This window comes from Schistocerca americana, chromosome 8 (assembly GCF_021461395.2).
Source record: "Schistocerca americana isolate TAMUIC-IGC-003095 chromosome 8, iqSchAmer2.1, whole genome shotgun sequence".
Lineage (NCBI taxonomy): Eukaryota > Metazoa > Arthropoda > Insecta > Orthoptera > Acrididae > Schistocerca > Schistocerca americana.
In genome coordinates this window covers 490,017,765-490,036,178 of record NC_060126.1, presented here as the reverse complement: position 1 = coordinate 490,036,178, position 18,414 = coordinate 490,017,765, and the positions used below count along the sequence as shown (strand labels likewise).

The window sequence follows — 18,414 nt, the reverse complement described above, 5'->3', positions numbered from 1 at the left end:
GGTGTAAGACGAAGCCGCATTCGCCTAATATATTTCGAAACTCATCTACATGTTGTAACACCCCCGGGAGTACAAGTGGGTGGGGTACCTTAAAGCGGTTGTCATCCCTTGACCATGCGCCCTGCCCACACCACGTACCTGGTAATCCCGCGGCGGTCGTACTGTCCTGCTCCACACTGCTGCTGGCTAGCTTGAAATTATCTATCGAAATATGCAAGCGGGTTTAGTGGGGCCACTCAACGTTAAAACACAACACTGTTCGACGTCTGGTATGAACAACTATATTCTGAGACGATTAAAGGAAATCGCAGGTTGCACTGTTTACATTCTTATTCAGAAGTGTTATCCCAATTAATGGATGATAAACAGTCCACAATAATGTTCGGACGAGTGCACGCGTAACCGACACGACGCGGGTGGTTGTTGATGATTCGGAGGCCGAATCATCGCACGACAGTTCTTACGCTCGTCACGCATACACAGATATTTGGTACCAGTCCTCCTTGGCATTAGTATTGATATGGCACTGTTCGTAGAGTTAATTTTTCAGTTCTCACTTGTACGAGCGTGCGCCAACCGTCGCGGCGCGGCTGATTGTTGATCATGTGGAACGCGATGATCGAACGCACGTCCTCACGCTCGCTACAAGACACTGGCACTCTTTTGTGGTAACTAATTTCAACTGATTCACATCAGCTCATTCTGAGAGGCCGAACACTGCGCGGATGATCAATGCTGTGCAACACGCAACGAGAGGATACATAAATATGTTATCGACGGCACTGCTCATTTTTTAATTACATCTTGACGCACTTCCCTCTGAATCACTTCCATATGTCATCACCTTACTATAATAACACTTGTAGCAACACTTCAACCTGAATACTAACAAAGCCTCTCCTATGCAGAGCTACACACTACACAACATAACTGTTCCGTGTCCCGCGCTCGACTCTCTACAGACGCGGCTGCCCGCAAAGATACTCCACAACTAAGCGAGCGATATGACAATACGCTTACAATGTGAGACACTAAATACCCGGATACCATTGAGCTCCAAAATGAGAATTATGCACCGTCCGGAGCTTCGGTAGACAGAGTTCTTACATCTCGTTGAAGTGGGACTAATTTATGGTGAAACCTTTTTGGTAGGTCCTAGAAAGCTACCTCCTTGAGTAGTCAGTGGAACAACAGCAGAATATTTTTTTTTTTTCATTTTCTTCCCCCAAACGTCTGATTCCCAATTACATTAAGTAAGAACTTAATCAACAAAGATCTTTACTTGCCTGAAAACCACAACACCTATGGCTCACGATGATAGCACCGTTGTTCCCTTCTTAGCTTTTATAAATACAATCTACGAAAATTAACCTTTTGTCCGAATCTCTTCACAAATTTGGACTTCCGACGCTAGCCCTCCGTATGAAGCTGAGTAGGAACGCACCATGTCTCGAAGGAAGCGCAGCACATCAGTACACAGGCCAGCATCTACAGCCTTAAGGTTAAGGCGAGAGCGTGAAATGTGTAGGCACGCCGGGACCTAACCTCCAGGTCGGTCCTGCTGGATGAAGCAGCACCTTTCACCACAGGACGCGGCTCACGCGGCGGAAGGCACATGCTCCGCGGTTTCCGTCTTTCACTCCCATACAGTAGTTAAGTGCAACGTGATGATCGTGAGTGTTCCTTTGGATATGGCAACATTTTTGCTTCTATTCGTGCAAAATCTCTTTGAATAAATTCAGATAACCGATGTTCATGGCACACCTTTTCGATAATTCTGCTGTCATCATCCTGTAACTCGCTTTCGGGTTACGAGAGTAAGGCAAGAGATGACAGAGGCATATAGACAGCCATCTTGGCCTCGCCCAATGCGCAAATGCAATAGGACATAAAATTGCTGATATTACTGGTACAAAGTACTTTCCGCTGTACACTGTGCTGTTCATGACCATCGGTCGCGGCAGTCGCTCTTTTCAATTCTGAGCGTAATAGAAATGAGCGTTTGGCGTTATTGGCCGGGAGGCCCCTTGCGGGGCAGGTCCGGCCGCCTTGGTGCAGGTCCATATTACATTCGATGCCACATTGGGCGACCTGCGCGCCGTATGGGTATGAAATGATGATGAAGACAACGAACACAACACCGAGTTCCTGAGCAGAGAAAATCTCCTACCCAGCCGGGAATCGAACCCGGGCCCGTAGGACGGCAATCCGTCACGCTGACCACGCAGCTATCGGGGAGGACAGCGTACAGCGAGCGCGTAAATATGCCTAGAATATAGCGGCTCCCGCCAAGTATGAGAGTCTGGTGAGAGATTTCGCCTTATGTGGTGCAGCCTGTAACACAATTGTCGTGCGTTTCGTTCTTCATGACAATTCTCGGCTGGACTCTGCAGGGGTAATGAAGATGCTCCTGCTGCGTTTTCGATGGGAAGTGTTTGCTCACCCACAACAGTCTCGTCCTGAGTTTCATCTCTGCTCACATGAAACTGTGGCTATGAAGATAACCTTTTTGGCATAGACAACGAGCTGTAAGCGAGCGTAAGGAATTGACGGAAAACATTGACGGCTGCGTTCGATGACGAGGGTATTGGAAAGTTAGTATAACGCTACGACAAAGGTCTAAATCGGAGCGGAAAGGTGTAGCTAACTGCCGCAGATAAAACAGTTTTGATTTTCACGGTGATTTCCAATTCACGACCGATCGGACCTTACCTTACAGGTATCTCTCGAATATACGCTAAAGAGCCAAAGAAATTGGTACACCAGCCTAATATCGTGTAGGTGTAGGTCCCCTGCGAGCACGCAGAACTGCCGTAACGCGTCGAGGCATGGACTCGACTAATGTCCGAAGTAGTGTTGGAAGGAGCTGACACCATAAATCCTGCAGGGCTATCAATAAACCCCGAAGAGTAAGGGGGGAGGAGGTGGAGATCTCTTCTGAGAAGCACATTGAAGGCATCCCAGAAATACTCAATAATGTTCATGTCTGAGGAATTTGGTAGCCTGCGAAATTGTTTAAACTCAGAAGAGCCACTCTGTAGCTATTCTGGACGAGTGGGGTCTCGCATTGTCCTGCTGAAATTGCTCAAGTCCATCGGAATGCTCAATGAACATGAATGGATGCAGGTGATCCCACAGGATGCTTACGTACGTGTCATCTGTCAGAGTCTTATCTAGACGTATCAGGGGTACCATATCACTCCAAATGCAAACTCCCCACACCATTAAAGAGCCTCTACCAGCTTCAACAGTCACCTGCTGACATGGAGGGTCCATCGATTCATGAGGTTGTCTCCATACCCGTACACGTCCATCCGCTCGATACAATTTGAAGCGAGACTCGTCCGACCAGGCAACGTGTTTCCAGTCATCAACAGTCGAATGTCGGTGTTGACGGGTCCAGTGGTGGTGTAAAGCTTTGTGTCGTGCAGTCATCAAAGGCACGCGTGAGAGCTTTCGGCTCCGAAAGTCCGTATCGGCGATTTTCGTTGAATGGTTTGAACGCTACCACTTGTTAATGACCCAGCACTGAAATCTGCAGCAATTTGCGGAAGGGTTGCACTTCTGTCACCGTTGAACGATTTTCTTCAGTCGTCGTTGGTCCCGTTCTTGCAGGATCTTTTCCCGGACATAGTGATGTCGGAGATTTGACGTTTTACCGGATTCCTGATATTCATGGTAGACTCGTGAAATGGTCGAATGGGAAACTCCCCACTTCATCACCACCTCGGAGATGCTGTGTCCCGCCGCTCGTCCGCAGACTGTAACACCATGTTCACACTCACTTAAATCTTGATAACCTGCCATCGTATCTTGATAACATGGCATTGTAGCAGCAGGAACCAAACTAAAAACTGTGGTAGACACTTGTCTTACGTAGGCGTTGCCTGCTTACGTATCTCCGCATTTGAATACACATGCCTATACCAGTTTCTTTGGGGCTTCAGTGTATATATATATATATATATATATTAGGGATACAAGTGCTGACATTGTGATCATTCGTACATTAGAATGATGTACCCACTTTAGTGTGGTAGTTATTTTTTCTCTACCTCACCGTCTTAATTGTTGCTCCACCAAGTGGACAGCGCGTGTCAGGTCGTAACTGCATCACTAAGTGGACAACGCCTGGCAACCTGTCAGCAGAAACTAATCGTTTTGCATCAAATCGTCCACACATCGAACTCTGACCTACTGATAGGAGAACATAAGCATTAATGGGTTGCTCTTGCCCCATTTACTTGGAGGTAATAACAACACCAAAAATATCATCTAGTACTACTCATGTTGTCCGCAGCTCGTGGTCGTGCGGTAGCGTTCTCGCTTCCCGCGCCCGTGTTCCCGGGTTCGATTCCCGGCGGGGTCAGGGATTTTCTCTGCCTCGTGATGACTGGGTGTTGTGTGATGTTCTTAGGTTAGTTAGGTTTAAGTAGTTCTAAGTTCTAGGGGACTGATGACCATAGATGTTAAGTCCCATAGTGGTCAGAGCCATTTGAACTTTGAACTACTCGTGTAGTTACTATTCTGCAAATGAAATAAATATTGATGAAGTTTTGTTTAGTACACCGCCCCCAACCACCAATAAAGATATCTGCACTTACATCCCTAACACCCTACATATATGTGTATGGGTGTGGTTGTCTATCAGGTACAGCAGCAGACTTCTGCCTTGGAAGTTCCAGGTTCAGTACTGGGTAGGGGCAGGAACTTTTCCTCGTTCCTGTCTCTGCAGGATGGTTACAGGTCCATTCAGACAAGTATAAAACTGGTATCGGGGATTTATGTCGGGGACAAAAGGCGGTCGGAGCGATGGACGCGTTGCCGTCCCCGTCCTAGTGCTACGCGGATAAAGGCTACACTCTACGATCTGTCAAGCCTATAGCGCGTCACGGGCTTGTGCTATACTACACACATACAGGAACCAAGATTTCCGTCCCTCGAAGCAGTGAAAGAAACAGCGGCAGGCGTCGTCAAGTAGCTCTCAGAGGAAGACTTCCAGCCCTGTTTCCACCAATGGAAAATTCGCGTAAGATTTTTTAGGGATAGACATGGGGAGTACATTGAGTCTGACAGTAACTAAATATATATATTTTGGAAATAAAATGATTTACAGCAATAGGCACGTAGTTCTATGGGCACACCTCGTCTAGTGAAATGTACAAAGGCCGGCGGAAGTGGCGGAGCGGTTCTAGGCGCTACAGACTGGCATGGATGTGTGTGATGTCCTTTGGTTCGTTCGGTTTAAGTAGTTCTAAGTTCTAGGGGACTGAGGACCACAGCAGTTAAGTCCCACAGTCCTCAGAGCCATTTTTTGAAATGTACAAAAATATGTAAATAGCGATAAAATGAAATATCTCAATCCTGTTAACATAATTCGTGAACGTTTACACTTTTCAAGTGCTTAAGAGTGAAAGAAAGAAACCGTAATTCCGTAAGCACCCAGGCTCTAGTAATAACAAAGTGATCTCGAAAACTTATGGCTTAGGCGGAACAGCAGTGGAATGGGAACTCCTAACAGCTGCTTGGAGATGTTTTTATTCACGCCGCAGAGCCTCGTTCCAGGCGCTCTTATTGCAGCTTTTCTTTGTCCGCAGTGACAGTGACAGTGAAGTAGCCACTGCGAGCTGCTGCCAAACGAGCTTCATTGCTAACACCTGCCGTCCGTTCTAAGCCTCCTGAGCCGTGACGAACGCGAAGGAGCGTGTTGTGCTTCCGGCTTTCGGTTTACTTATAGATAATTTGGACCAGCATGAATCGTTGGATGTTCTCATGTCGTTATAAACTGTGCTTACTTTAATGTTAGAAACGTTATCTGAGGAGCGTTTGTTAATCCGAATAATTTACTTTTGGACGCAGCACACAGGCACTCGCCGTAAGGCACTCGCTTCTGTAAACTTTCCTTTCGAATCAAATACCAATTCTTGCCGTACTGGAAATGTATAAACAGTTTTCTTTCTTAAGAAAGACTGGCAGTATCATTCCGCTGTACATCTAACTTCATATCCAGCGTAACTAAAACGCTCAGCGATAGTAGGTCAACTCTACAATGGACATCTGTCAAAAAATGGTTCAAATTGCTCGCAGCACTAACACCTGAGGTCATCAGTCCCCTAGACTTAGAACTACTTAAACCTAACTAACCTAAGGACATCACACACATCCATGCCCGAGGCAGGATTCGAATCTGCGATCGCAGCAGCAGCGCGGTTCCGGACTGAAGCGCCTAGAACCGCTCGGCCACAACGGCCTGCTGGACATCTGTCTACGCCTGATTTTTCTTGATTCAGTTGTTGTATTACATTTAGCAAAAACTTTTTCTGGTTACTACACAGCGGCCCGATTCTGGAAAGAGACCTATGTTCTCTTCAGAATACCTCATACGATTAAGATAAAAATCATATGAACAAAAAAAGATCGTAAACTGGGTTTTTCGAACTCACGAAGTTGTAAATTAGAATTTCAAGTGGAACATCGACTTGAATAAGGGATGGGTCTGAGGAAGGTGTTTGTAAACCTATTTCGTAATAAATATTCGTATGCTGCATTGACGTCGTAGGTGACACCTTGAACGGCAATACATCATTATCTGTGATGTTTTCATAGTGTTGGTTTTGAGGTTACGTGATGTCGTCGATGTACGAATACCCAGTAAAAACTAAAGAGATACTTATTGGTAGGGTCTTAACAGCCTGTCCCTTGTGTAAAAAAAAAAAAATTACCTGGGCCCGTGGGAGAGGTGTGAGAAACAATACGCGCCATTGTAATGCATATATTTCGACTGATTTTCATTACTTTGAACATTTGATACGATATTAGGACGGTTCCTTGTCTCGGGGCATTAATTTCACTATATTTTGTACAACTTTAATTCCACGTAGTGAGACAGTTCGCCATATTCTGAGGTAGTGAAGCTGAGCTCCGAACTGTCAGTCGGATGTTACCGTCAAACTGAGTGTATGCGCAATACAATGTTGGCTGTGTATTCTGTGAGGATCAGAATTCTCACAGTTAATATTTGGACACAACGAACAATCGTAGTTAATTCATTCATTTATTTTTCACGTTTCGTGGATTACGTGGATAAGGAAAAATATTGGAGATATGGAACGGTTTCCCTATGAGGTTACGTGATGTCGTCGATGTACGAATACCCAGTAAAAACTAAAGAGAAACTTATTGGTAGGGTCTTAACAGCCTGTCCCTTGTGTAAAAAAAAAAAAAAAAAATTACCTGGGCCCGTGGGAGAGGTAAGAAAATTATAAAAATTTCTTATGTACCCTGTATTATACATACGCTGTCAGTTTACTGTCTAATACTGTTTGCACTAACACTTTCTAAATTTTACCTGATTAATTACGACGACAACTGGCACGTCGTAAAAAAATGTTGACCGGTTAGTTAAATTAAATTGTTGTTGTTTATACGGTAACGGAAGCTTGATATTATCTGACAGCATTTATATATAAACTTTACTGCTACCAGTCACGATTATCTTTTATTCATAGTTTACATGACGCGTTTCGGGAAACGATTCCCATTTTCAATTGTGTTTTCTCTGTGTACTATGCCATTTTTACATACTGTCTTAGATGTGCGAAGTTCTGCTTTGTTTTGTTGACTTTATTAACATACACAAAAACGCGCAATTTAGTTAATTATCGATTTTTATATGTAGTTAGTGGCGAAATTTGGAAGAACTTTTACATTCAGTTGACTTTCAAGAAACCATACATAATGGACAAAATCTAACTGCATTGATTTATTTAAAGAAAATTGCTGCCTTCTACATCTGTAACAACAATGACATACCTGTCTGGTGGACATGTAACTTCAGAATTATCATTAATACTTGTCATGTAGCTAAGAGGAAAGTCTAGTGCTTTAATCTAGATTATCAGATAATTTACTGAAGATACTGCTGATGGGACACGTTTCTAATTTTGTATTGAATTGGTTGTGGTACCCAAATTGATACACACTGCCATGAACAGATGAAAATGCTTCAGGCGTTTTAGCTACGCAGCATAGTTACAATTCTTTTCTCATCAAAAGTAAAAAGGGCATTGTCGTAAGTAACATACGTAAATCCAACGTACAACTCTATTTTTTCCTGTAGAAAGATTACACTTGCAGCCAATAGCATCTTAAAATTGATAATATTTGCCAAGGTAGCAAGGTGCAACAGCAAGTGGTAAGAATTTATTATGTAGTATACACCTCTTTTGAATATTACAATTTACTGACGACAGGTTTCAGATGACAAGGAAGCATTACCAAGTCCCAAACAGTGATTTGCAACTAGAAAATGGATGCTTGCCATACAAAACTGTTCGAATATAAATGCTAGTATTCAAATGTGACTCAATATTACGTACAATGAAACATTATTTCGTCACTTACATCTACCATTGTACGTCTTGCGACATTAACCTGATTTGAATTTATAGCCAAAGAAACCATTTCGTCTTAGTTATGGAAGTGTGAGAAGATGGTTCTTTGGAGTAGGTACTGGTATTCATTCTTGCAGGAGAACATCGAAGTATTTATTTCACCTTAATGATTGCAGTGAAATCATCTAAATAATCAGACAATAATTTGATAATTATTGGTTTATCAATACAGGGATGAGGGCAGTGTTATACGCTTTAGTTTTCTCCTTATATTTTGTAAAATGTTATTTTGTTGATGACCAATCACTCGAGATGTTAATGAGTGACAAGTGAGTGGCTCAGTGTTCAAGTGCAAATTAAAAATCCAAAACTCTGGGCTTCGATACCCAGCATGTCCTAAGGTTTTATCCTTTCACTTACTGCTTCTTTCACATCTAGCAATGATTGATGTGTGTGAACAGTTCCGAATTGCAGCCTGCTTCGGAATCAACATGAAAGTGCAGCTTCCCAAACAGCTGGCTGCGTACGTCTGTTGCAAAGTCGGAGGAAGGCAAAGATGTACCCTTGCCGAAGCACAGTGCCAGTAAAGCCTTCGGTGTTCAAACTAACCGTCGGGCTTATATTAACATTAACATTTTAGTACGAGCTACGAAACGGGATGAATACTTCCTCACTCTACGCTGGAACTGAAGGTGGAATCAGCCATGGCTCGTGAAGAAGCCCACAGAGAAAGAGTGGGTAGTTGGGTCAGGACGGTCGATCCGTAGTGAAAGCTAAAAGAGAGTCGGGAACGGTACTGTCAGCCGCCAAGCCGACAGACCGGCAGGTGGTAGCGCTGTAGAGGGACGTCCCAGCCGCAGCCGCAACCGGTCACGCAACAATGCCCTGTGACGTCACAGTGTGCGGAGGGCAGTGGGCCAAGGTCAGGCAGGCTACGGGCTGATAGGAGTAGCTGTGACGTGACCTCCCCGGTCGTTTGTTAGCCGCGGAAAACTGTCGGCTCCACTAGTGGCTGTGACAACACTCTATGTACATTCTGCAAGTTCACTCTAAATCCTAGATGACCCACAACCGTAGTCGGAATCACCAACACACACCTGGCTCATAGGTCTCGACTCTGAGGTAAGCCGGTTCGAATCCCGGTGGTGGAAAATTTTCACTGGCTGTATTTGGCCGGCAAGGGGAGAAGAAGTGGTGGCATCAATTTCCTGATCATCACTGTTTGTGACGTGTCGTGCATTAAATTCGAAACCTCTTTGCAGTGTCTCGTGAGGCGAGGGCCTGTGACACTGTTGATGGTGAACTGTCGGATGGGCTGCAGTTCGCGAGGCGTATGCTATGTGCTGGCATCGGGGTTTCATGCTCACCTTTCCCTTCATCCATAACAATACGAATCCAACACTAGACTGTATCAGCACTCACCAGTGTTATCTATACGACACAAATTCACGTTTGACATTTTATAACAGGGCAGAGAAGGCAATGAAAGGATCATGTACACCACGACCTTGCCTAGAACAGCGATGCAGCTACATTTTCTCATCTATTCTCATTCCCTTAGTATGCGACTACTCTGACTTTGATACCTTAGACAATGAAGCAAAATCTATAAGAAAGTTCCTTTTCGATATTGTTTTGTGACAGAGAAAAAACCTGTTCAGTTAAAACAATTTTGTATTATCATCGCCGGCCGAGGTGGCCGCGCGGTTCTGGCGCTGCAGTCTGGAACCGCGAGACCGCTACGGTCGCAGGTTCTAATCCTGCCTCGGGCATGGATGTGTGTGATGTCCTTAGGTTAGTTAGGTTTAACTAGTTCTAAGTTCTAGGGGACTAATGACCTCAGCAGTTGAGTCCCATAGTGCTCAGAGCCATTTGAACCATTTTTTTGTATCATCATCAACAAATGCCTTTACGGGGTAAATGCAGTGTGAGACAAGTGTAGGAATTCAGGCATCCTACTGCTCGTTTCTGTTGAACTAACATCTTATTTACTTCAGATGCGAATATAATCTCTTAAGAAAACAGGTACTGAATAAATGCAAATAAACGAACAGGTCAACACACTGAGAGCTATTTCTAAGCGCTAAATAGGGTGAAATGAGCTTCTTCATTAGTTTATTTATGCATTAGCTCCATTTTAACTAGATTCCAGTTTGATCAGAAGTTATGTTTTGTTTATCTGACGACCATTAACGTCTCGTTCTGGCATAAGTACGTGATTATTTGGTCGTTTGAAATTGATTAACATAAGACAAAATCCACATCTACAGCTGTACTCTAAAAGTAACCGTTCGGTGTGTGACGAAGTGTACAAAGTTTACCAATTATAAAACCCCTATCACCAACCCTGACGAAGTCTCCCCTTCGTATTCTAATTGTGAACGGTACCCAGGAAGTAAAGTAGTCCGTATTCCGCAGCATGAACCAGAGTCTAATTTTAGAGTCGTGGCTATTAGTCGAAATGTAGGGAGAAGCAGTTTGTATGTAGCTTAATTTTGGAACGCGAGCTCTCGGAATTATGTATGTTTTTTTTTTTGCGATAACAGCGCTTCTTATAGTATTTCACAAACCACTGTCATGCTGACTGTGGAAACCAGTGGGGAACTATACTGCTATATTTCTCTTTTCTACAGCTTTGGTTAATCCAAACTGGTAAGTGTCCCAGACTGACGAACTGTACTCCAAATGCGTTGAACAATAATGTTATAAGCGACCTCCTTCACGTAGATTACACTTTTCCAATAAATCGTTCCGCCTTCTATTATAAGCTACCTCCATCATACATATTACACATTTTTTCCTTCCAACTTCTAGTGTCCCCTAGTCTAGATTTATGAAATCACTCGGCATATTCTCTTAAATGGTTCAAGACGCGGCTGATAGCATTGATTGGTCGGATATTACGGCTTATTTCCTACAATAAATTACATTACTTGTAACGTTGGCACCTCCCTGTGTTCGACTGTATCATCTGTGAAAAGCCTCAAAAGGCAACATCAATTATCCAGCATGTGATTTACACAGATCATGAACAGGTGCTGCTCTATGATGCTATCATGAGAAATGACAGACTCAGCCTTCGCTTCTGTGTTAATACCGAAGTACTCGGCGTATTCCTGCTGCAGAATCGTGCGCGATCACAAGAGATTTGCCAGAAGTATTGGTGATATTAGTTCTCTACACGAGTGAAGAGAATCTTCCCAATAAGTTACGCTCTGAACTAGAAGCTGGGTTCAAATCGCCTGTTCTCACGGCGACATATCCACATGTTTCCCAGTCCTCTCCCAGTACGGTGTCCCTACACTGAAATCTGTGCCCCGAAAGAATGTGTGATGGACGGTATTTAGGGATATACCATTACTGTTATGAAGAAGAAGTGACGAGGAAGTGAAATGAACTCACTGTTAGACAAACTTGGGGCCAATCGCTGCTTATCCCTGGGACATAGTGTCCGCTGCAATTGCAGCCAAGTGTGAAGCGTGTAGACACTGTTTAGGTGCTGGAGTTCCAGGCAACGTCAGCTCGATGCAACGTACAGTGCTGAGCGTTAACATTGCAACATGAGAACTGTTTGTAGCAAAGGTCGTATTGGCCGAAGTGTACTAAATGTTGGGATATACGAATGATTAACGTCTCAGCACAACCGCATTAACCAAGTAACAGTAATGCCATCGACATTGCGTATACAGGGTGTCTCGGACTAAAGGTCAATATTGTGGGATATAACAGGAACTATCTTTCGTGCAAAAAGCATAGGTTCTAAAATGCATACTTTAAGAGACATGAGTGCTTGTTCAGTTCAAGATATGAGTTTCACAGTAGTGAAGATGAACAAGCGCTCATAGCACTTAACGCATGCACTTAAGAGCCCATGTTTACTGGACGTTTTTTCCTTGCTTTGGTCCATACTACTTTCTCTTAAGTATCTGAAGAAAAGATCTTTCAGTAGCAGATATTTGTTTCACAGTATCGAAGATGTAGGAGTGTTGATAGCTGTTAAGGTATACAGTTTAGAGTTCATTTTTACTAGACTTTTTATCTAAGAATCGTCGTTCTCACCATAGCTCTGAATACTGACCATTCCTCCAAGGATACCCTGATGCAGGTTTCTCATTGAGAAATCGCGTCCGAATGATGGATGTTTTAGGAAGGGCGTGTTGTACCTCGTGTAAGAAGTACGAAAAAGTGTATTACCACTTGTCGGAATTCGACACAGCAGGGCTATCGTGAGTGCAGTGTATTGTTTAGGAATAATGGTGTTTGCGTTTAACGGGATCCCCCGAGTTCCATTTGAATATGGAATCGACGGGTTCGGGAAGGCCATACCTAACGTCAAGTAGGACACAGCACCCCGTGGGAGTAGAGCACCGCTGGTAACCTCGGCGTTGAGCGCCCGTGTAAGTTCCTCCTCCTGCTGTTAGCTCACTAAATGACACACATATTGTTCGCTAACCCGTGCAGGATCCTACAGCAGACCACGTAACTCGAGTTCGAATTCAACAACGTAACACAAGACTGGCTGTTGCCTGTGCTCGCCTGGCCTACCTCTACGCAGAGGATGTGTGTCTTCAGCTCTTTTTCCAGGTCTCGCACCCACTGAGAACATCTGGTGATGGTGAGGCGCGAGACTGGCAACCCACCAGTCGCCAGCCACTGCGACTGATGATCACTGTTTTATAATCGAAGCAGCATGAAGTGATGTACCGGTATCGGTCATCCAAGGTCACATCCTCTCAATGCCCAGCCGAGTAAGACGTTGTTGCAGCTATGGGTACTGAATTTCGCACCCTTTATCTCCAAAATATCACAAATTTATCATATATTTCTCCCACTATAGAGCTAAGTAGGTTAAAACCGTGTACCTTAATGTTTAATTCTGATGAATTACTTTCAATGATCAGTCAGCATCCCAATTACGGATAATCATACGTCTTATATATTTAGTAACATCATAAAACATATAAATCATTGAAAATACCACCACGGGATACCACAAACCTGTTTTTAGCACCAAAACTGGTTTTTAATACAGAATACATTTTCAAAATAGTGCAGCAATATAGGCAAAATTCGCAGTAACTGTTCACTATAAAAAAAACAAAAACACACGTTATTAAGAGTCCAGAACACTCAGGCTCTATTCCCCCTTCCACAATGAGCCTGAATACAAATTTGTTTCAAAACATGATTGCTCCTTCTCTGTCCTCCTCACATGACGAAGTCGAAAAATCTTGTTTTTTTTCTATTTCTTTAAGCCCGTCTAGTCTTTCCAACGTTTTCTGTTTCTGTGTCTTCTTTACTGCTTGGCCCTTTGGTTCTTTCCTCTAAAAAAGTTTTCATCCTATGCTTTTCTTTTCTTCATTCTCTTTCCTGATTTTTCTTCGGGTACGAAATAATGTTTCTATGGAGTGGAGGTCAGTATTACCGTTTTGCGTGGTTGGTTGTATTGTCCATCAAGCCAACCTTAGGAGAAGGCACTGGAAGCTTTGGTGACACAGAGAATGACAGAGGCGTACCATAAGTTCCAGCAGCCGCAGTTAGTTCGCCAGATGTCATTTCCGAAGTACCAGCAACAGCTAACAGCTCATCCTGTGGTTCTCGAAATTTTTTGGTAGTACAAGATTGAGAAAGTTTGCCTTGCCCCACCTTAACTTAAGGGACGTAATCTGGAAATGTCTCACCAACCTCTTGTGGGGCTTTGCCTTGTGGTTTTATTTATTTATTTTTTTCCTCTCTGTCTGCTGTACCCATTTTTGTCCTAGAGTGCAAAACTGAACAAAACATGGCGTCGGAAAATTAGTATTCACATTACTTTAATCCCAGGAACATTGAGTCACACTGAAAAATATGCTTCATCGAATTACCTACTTACCTGTTCCGAAGCAGATAATGTTTCACTTCAAAACTCTGCTTCCAGGACGTCATCACCGGACAAACTTTCAGCACTAACATTAAAAAGTCTACAAGGGACAAAAACAGGCTTTCAATACTCAAGATTTCCTACAACTTCCCGAAAAGGCCGCTGCTACAGTCAGATTAAAATTACTTGGTAGCTGACATCCGTCACTTGCCGCTACATTGTCGCCACATCCGCTGCCGGCTACAGCTGATTGTAGGCGACATACAAACACGGCGGGTCTCTTCAGAAATGCTGTTAATGTGTAACGCGGAGCAGCGTTGGAAGCGGCTAACGCGACGTATGACAGAAACGGGAAATGCTCGGTCCACAGGTGATTTTAAATGACCAATGACTGAACTGCGGCAGACAGCGGGTTTCGTAACCGTTAATTTAAACTCGTGTTCTAACCTTACCACAATCTTGTGATGTGCAATCTCACCGAGAAACGGCGATCAACAGTCTGCGGCAGACCTAAACTCACAATTGGTTTGTTCAGAGCATTTAAAGCTAATCCTTACGAGCAAACTCTAGATAGAAAAATTTCACCATGTTGTTTGTTTGCATAGCCATCTTCCACAGCAGCATTTCAGTTGTAGCGGCAAAACAAAACTGTAATTATCCCCGTCATTGGTTTCCTGAAACTACCCTCACAATGGCGACATGGGATGCCGCGTTATCAGCTGATGAGAAGTTCCGGTTGGCACTTTCTTGCTTATTATAGGCAAAAGCAGATTCCAAACGAAAAAAAGATAGGAAGAAAAATAAGAGCAAATATAAAGGTCTATACGATAATGAAAGTGACGCAGCGAAGTATTAGAAACAAAGAAAACGTATTTAAGCAAGTTAACTTAAGATAAATTATAATCAAAGTTTTCTTACAAGGTTAAGACAAATAGAAAATTTAGCTGCGTTGGACGAGATTCGAACCTTGGTCCTCCTACAAGTAACATTTGTACAGAGATCACTACGCTACTCCATTACAGTGCACTTGCTCATGTATTTATGAGTTTGGTTTCTGCGTTGCCACGACTACTTGACAGCCTTAAAAAATTCGGCTTCGTGCTATGTCGTGTGAAGCTTATCTAATATAAGCCGATCTCTTTGATTATAATAGCTGTATAAATGACGCTGAATAGCGTCCTGGGTGGAAGGATCCAGTAGTGCTGTGTATTTTGTTAGCATCGTTGTGCATGTATGTATCTGTGTGTGTGTGTGTGTGTGTGTGTGTGTGTGTTGTTTTTGATGTGGTTTCCATGTGTGATGAAATACGAAGTGAAAAGGACAGACCCAGGATTCGGGAGCCAAACACGTCAAGGAAGAAAGGATAAGGAATTGGAAGTGAAGTAATTGTTGTGGCAGTTTGGCAACAGTGAACGGATCCGCGTGACGTTGAGCAACCTGATTGGAGGGAACCAGCTACAACTCGCGAAATGTCAACTTTATCTCACCAATACCAGCAATAATGACAGAGATGTTGAGGTACAACATTTGCCTCGCATACTTGGTTCTACTCAGCTGTCCAATACTTTGTACGCACAATGCCATTTTAATGATTAGTGGTGTACAACTCTATTGTTTTGCTCAATACATCGGCGGTAAAGACGACATTTCTTTTTTTTCTTTTTTCCGACTTTCGTAATGGGTCTGTTTGGACTCTTATCGCTAGCTCTCGAGCTGTTTGGCTGTTCTCGTTCTTGATCGTAGTGCGAGATTCCAATTTTGGTGCCCCTCCCACTTTCATTGAAATTTCCCCCGTATCAACTCTGATCTTCGCCTCCCCCTCCGTACCTCTGTCCTTTTCCTGGGCTCCCTCTTCTCCCCCTCCCACCCATCCTATTTTTCCATTTTTCCCTCTTCCCGACCTACCCTCTCACTGACTCCCTTGTCTCCCCTGAGCCCATTTGCAATCTCCTCCTCTGCCTTTCCCCACTCACTCACATGTCTGCCCTGCCCACCCCCCCCCCCCCCCCCCTCCACCCATCTTATGAGTCCTCTCCCTCCTTCGGCGCCCGCATCTCGTGGTCGTGCGGTAGCGTTCTCGCTTCCCACGCCCGGGTTCCCGGGTTCGATTCCCGGCGGGGTCAGGGATTTTCTCTGCCTCGTGATGGCTGGGTGTTGTGTGCTGTCCTTAGGTTAGTTAGGTTTAAGTAGTTCTAAGTTCTAGGGGACTGATGACCATCGATGTTAAGTCCCATAGTGCTGAGAGCCATTTGAACCTCCTTCGGCTAGGCGCTTCAGTTTGGAACCGCGTGACCGCTACGGTCGCAGGTTCGAATCCTGCCTCGGGCATGGATGTGTGTGATGTCCTTCGGTTAGTTAGGTTTAAGTAGTTCTAAGTTCTAGGGGACTGATGGCCTCAGATGCTAAGTGCTCAGAGCCATTTGAACCTCCTTCGGCTCCTTCCTCCTCCCCCTTTTGCTTTTTCCTCTCCTCCCTGCCCCCCCCCCCCCCCCCGCTCTTCAGTCCGGGCTGCCACCCCTCCCCCCATCTGACCTAGGCGGTGATGTGTCATCTCCTTGCCAACTTTTTAGTGCAGTGTTTTAAATGAGCTGTAAGTGTTGTGCGTCTTTTCCGAAGTGCAGCAAATAGAAACCATGCTGTCGCTGGGTGTGATTTTTTTTTATCTCTTGCGAAGAGAAACCAATCTGTCGCCGTGTATTTTTTTTTATTGTCTCTCTACTATTGTACTTATCTGCTTACTGTGTTTTTAACTTAGCATCGTCAACTCTTGTTTTATATTTTAACTTCCTCACTTTTAAGCAATTTTACAATTTGAAAGTCACCGTTTTTATCACCTGCTTTTATTGTTTCATATCTTATTATGTTTATAACACTTTGTAGGCTGAAGAGCGGCGTACTAAGCTGCTGCCAGCCGCTCCCCCCCCCCCCCCCCCTCCCCTCCCCTCCCCCCCTCTCCCCCGAAGGTACGGAGTTCGAACTGAGAGGGAGCTCTGCTGCATAGTGCACCCTGGGGACGGTCAATGATTTTGTATCCGCCTCGATAGTAAAACTATCATCGTCATTTACCACACACATTGAGGCAACTGTTAACGGGCTGCGGTCTCGCTGCAGGTGCCGGCGTTGGCGCTGATGGCCCTAGCGGCGGCGTCCCCCGGCTACCGCCACGTGCCGGGCATCCCGGCAGGCCGGCGCGCCGAGTACTACCTGCAGAAGGCGGCCGGCGGCTACCTATTCGGCTACGACACCGGCGACGCGGCGGCCCACAGCCACGCCGTAGAGGCGGACGCCGGCAACGAGCTGCGCGGCCGCTACCAGTACACCGACGCCGCCTCCGGCCGCCGACTCGGCATCTCCTACACTGCGGGCCGGCGCGGGTTCCGCCCCACCAGCGTAGACCTCGCCACAGGTCAGTAGCTTGCGCCATGCACTCACAGCACATTGCGCAACACAGTTAAAGAGTCACTTTTTCGATACCCCGTAATTTTCCCCCATTGCGTGGCCGAGCGGTTCTAGGCGCTACAGTCTGGAGCCGCCCGACCTTTACGGTCGCAGGTTAAAATCTTGCCTCGGGCATGGATGTGTGCGATGTCCTTAGGTTAGTTAGGTTTAAGTAGTTCTAAGTTCTAGGGGACTGATGACCAGAGAAGTTAAGTCCCATAGTGCTCAGAGCCATTTGAACCATTTTTCCCCATTGCAACGTGGAAGTTTGAAATTTGCCTCAAAAGTGCCTACAGACATCTTCTATAACGAAACTTCCTGGCAGATTAAAACTGTGTGCCTGACCGAGACTCGAACTCGGGACCTTTGCCTTTCGCGGGCATGTGCTCTACCAACTCAGCTACCGAAGCACGACTCACGCCCTGTCCCTACAGCTTTACTTCTACCAGTACCTCGTCTCCTACCTTCCAAACTTAACAGAAGCTCTCCTGCGAACCTTGCAGAACTAGCACTCCTGAAAGAAAGGATATTGCGGAGACATGGCACAGCCACAGCCTGGGGGATGTTTCCAGAATGAGATTTTCACTCTGCAGGGCAGTGTGTGCTGATATGATATGAAAGTAGGAGACGAGGTACTGGTAGAAGTAAAGCTGTAGGGACAGGGCGTGAGTCGTGCTTCGGTAGCTGAGTTGGTAGAGCACATGCCCGCGAAAGGCAAAGTTC

At 44.9% G+C, this 18,414-nt stretch overlaps 1 protein-coding gene across 1 annotated transcript in view; it reads left to right on the top strand.

Moving 5' to 3' along the window:
• Positions 1 to 18,414, top strand: part of LOC124545431 (fibroin heavy chain-like) — an 83,419-nt gene that overhangs the window by 33,767 nt on the left and 31,238 nt on the right. The window contains exon 2 of the mRNA XM_047124350.1: positions 17,365 to 17,659. Within this exon, the coding sequence (XP_046980306.1) occupies positions 17,365 to 17,659 (295 nt within the window). The remainder of the gene's footprint in view (positions 1 to 17,364; positions 17,660 to 18,414) is intronic.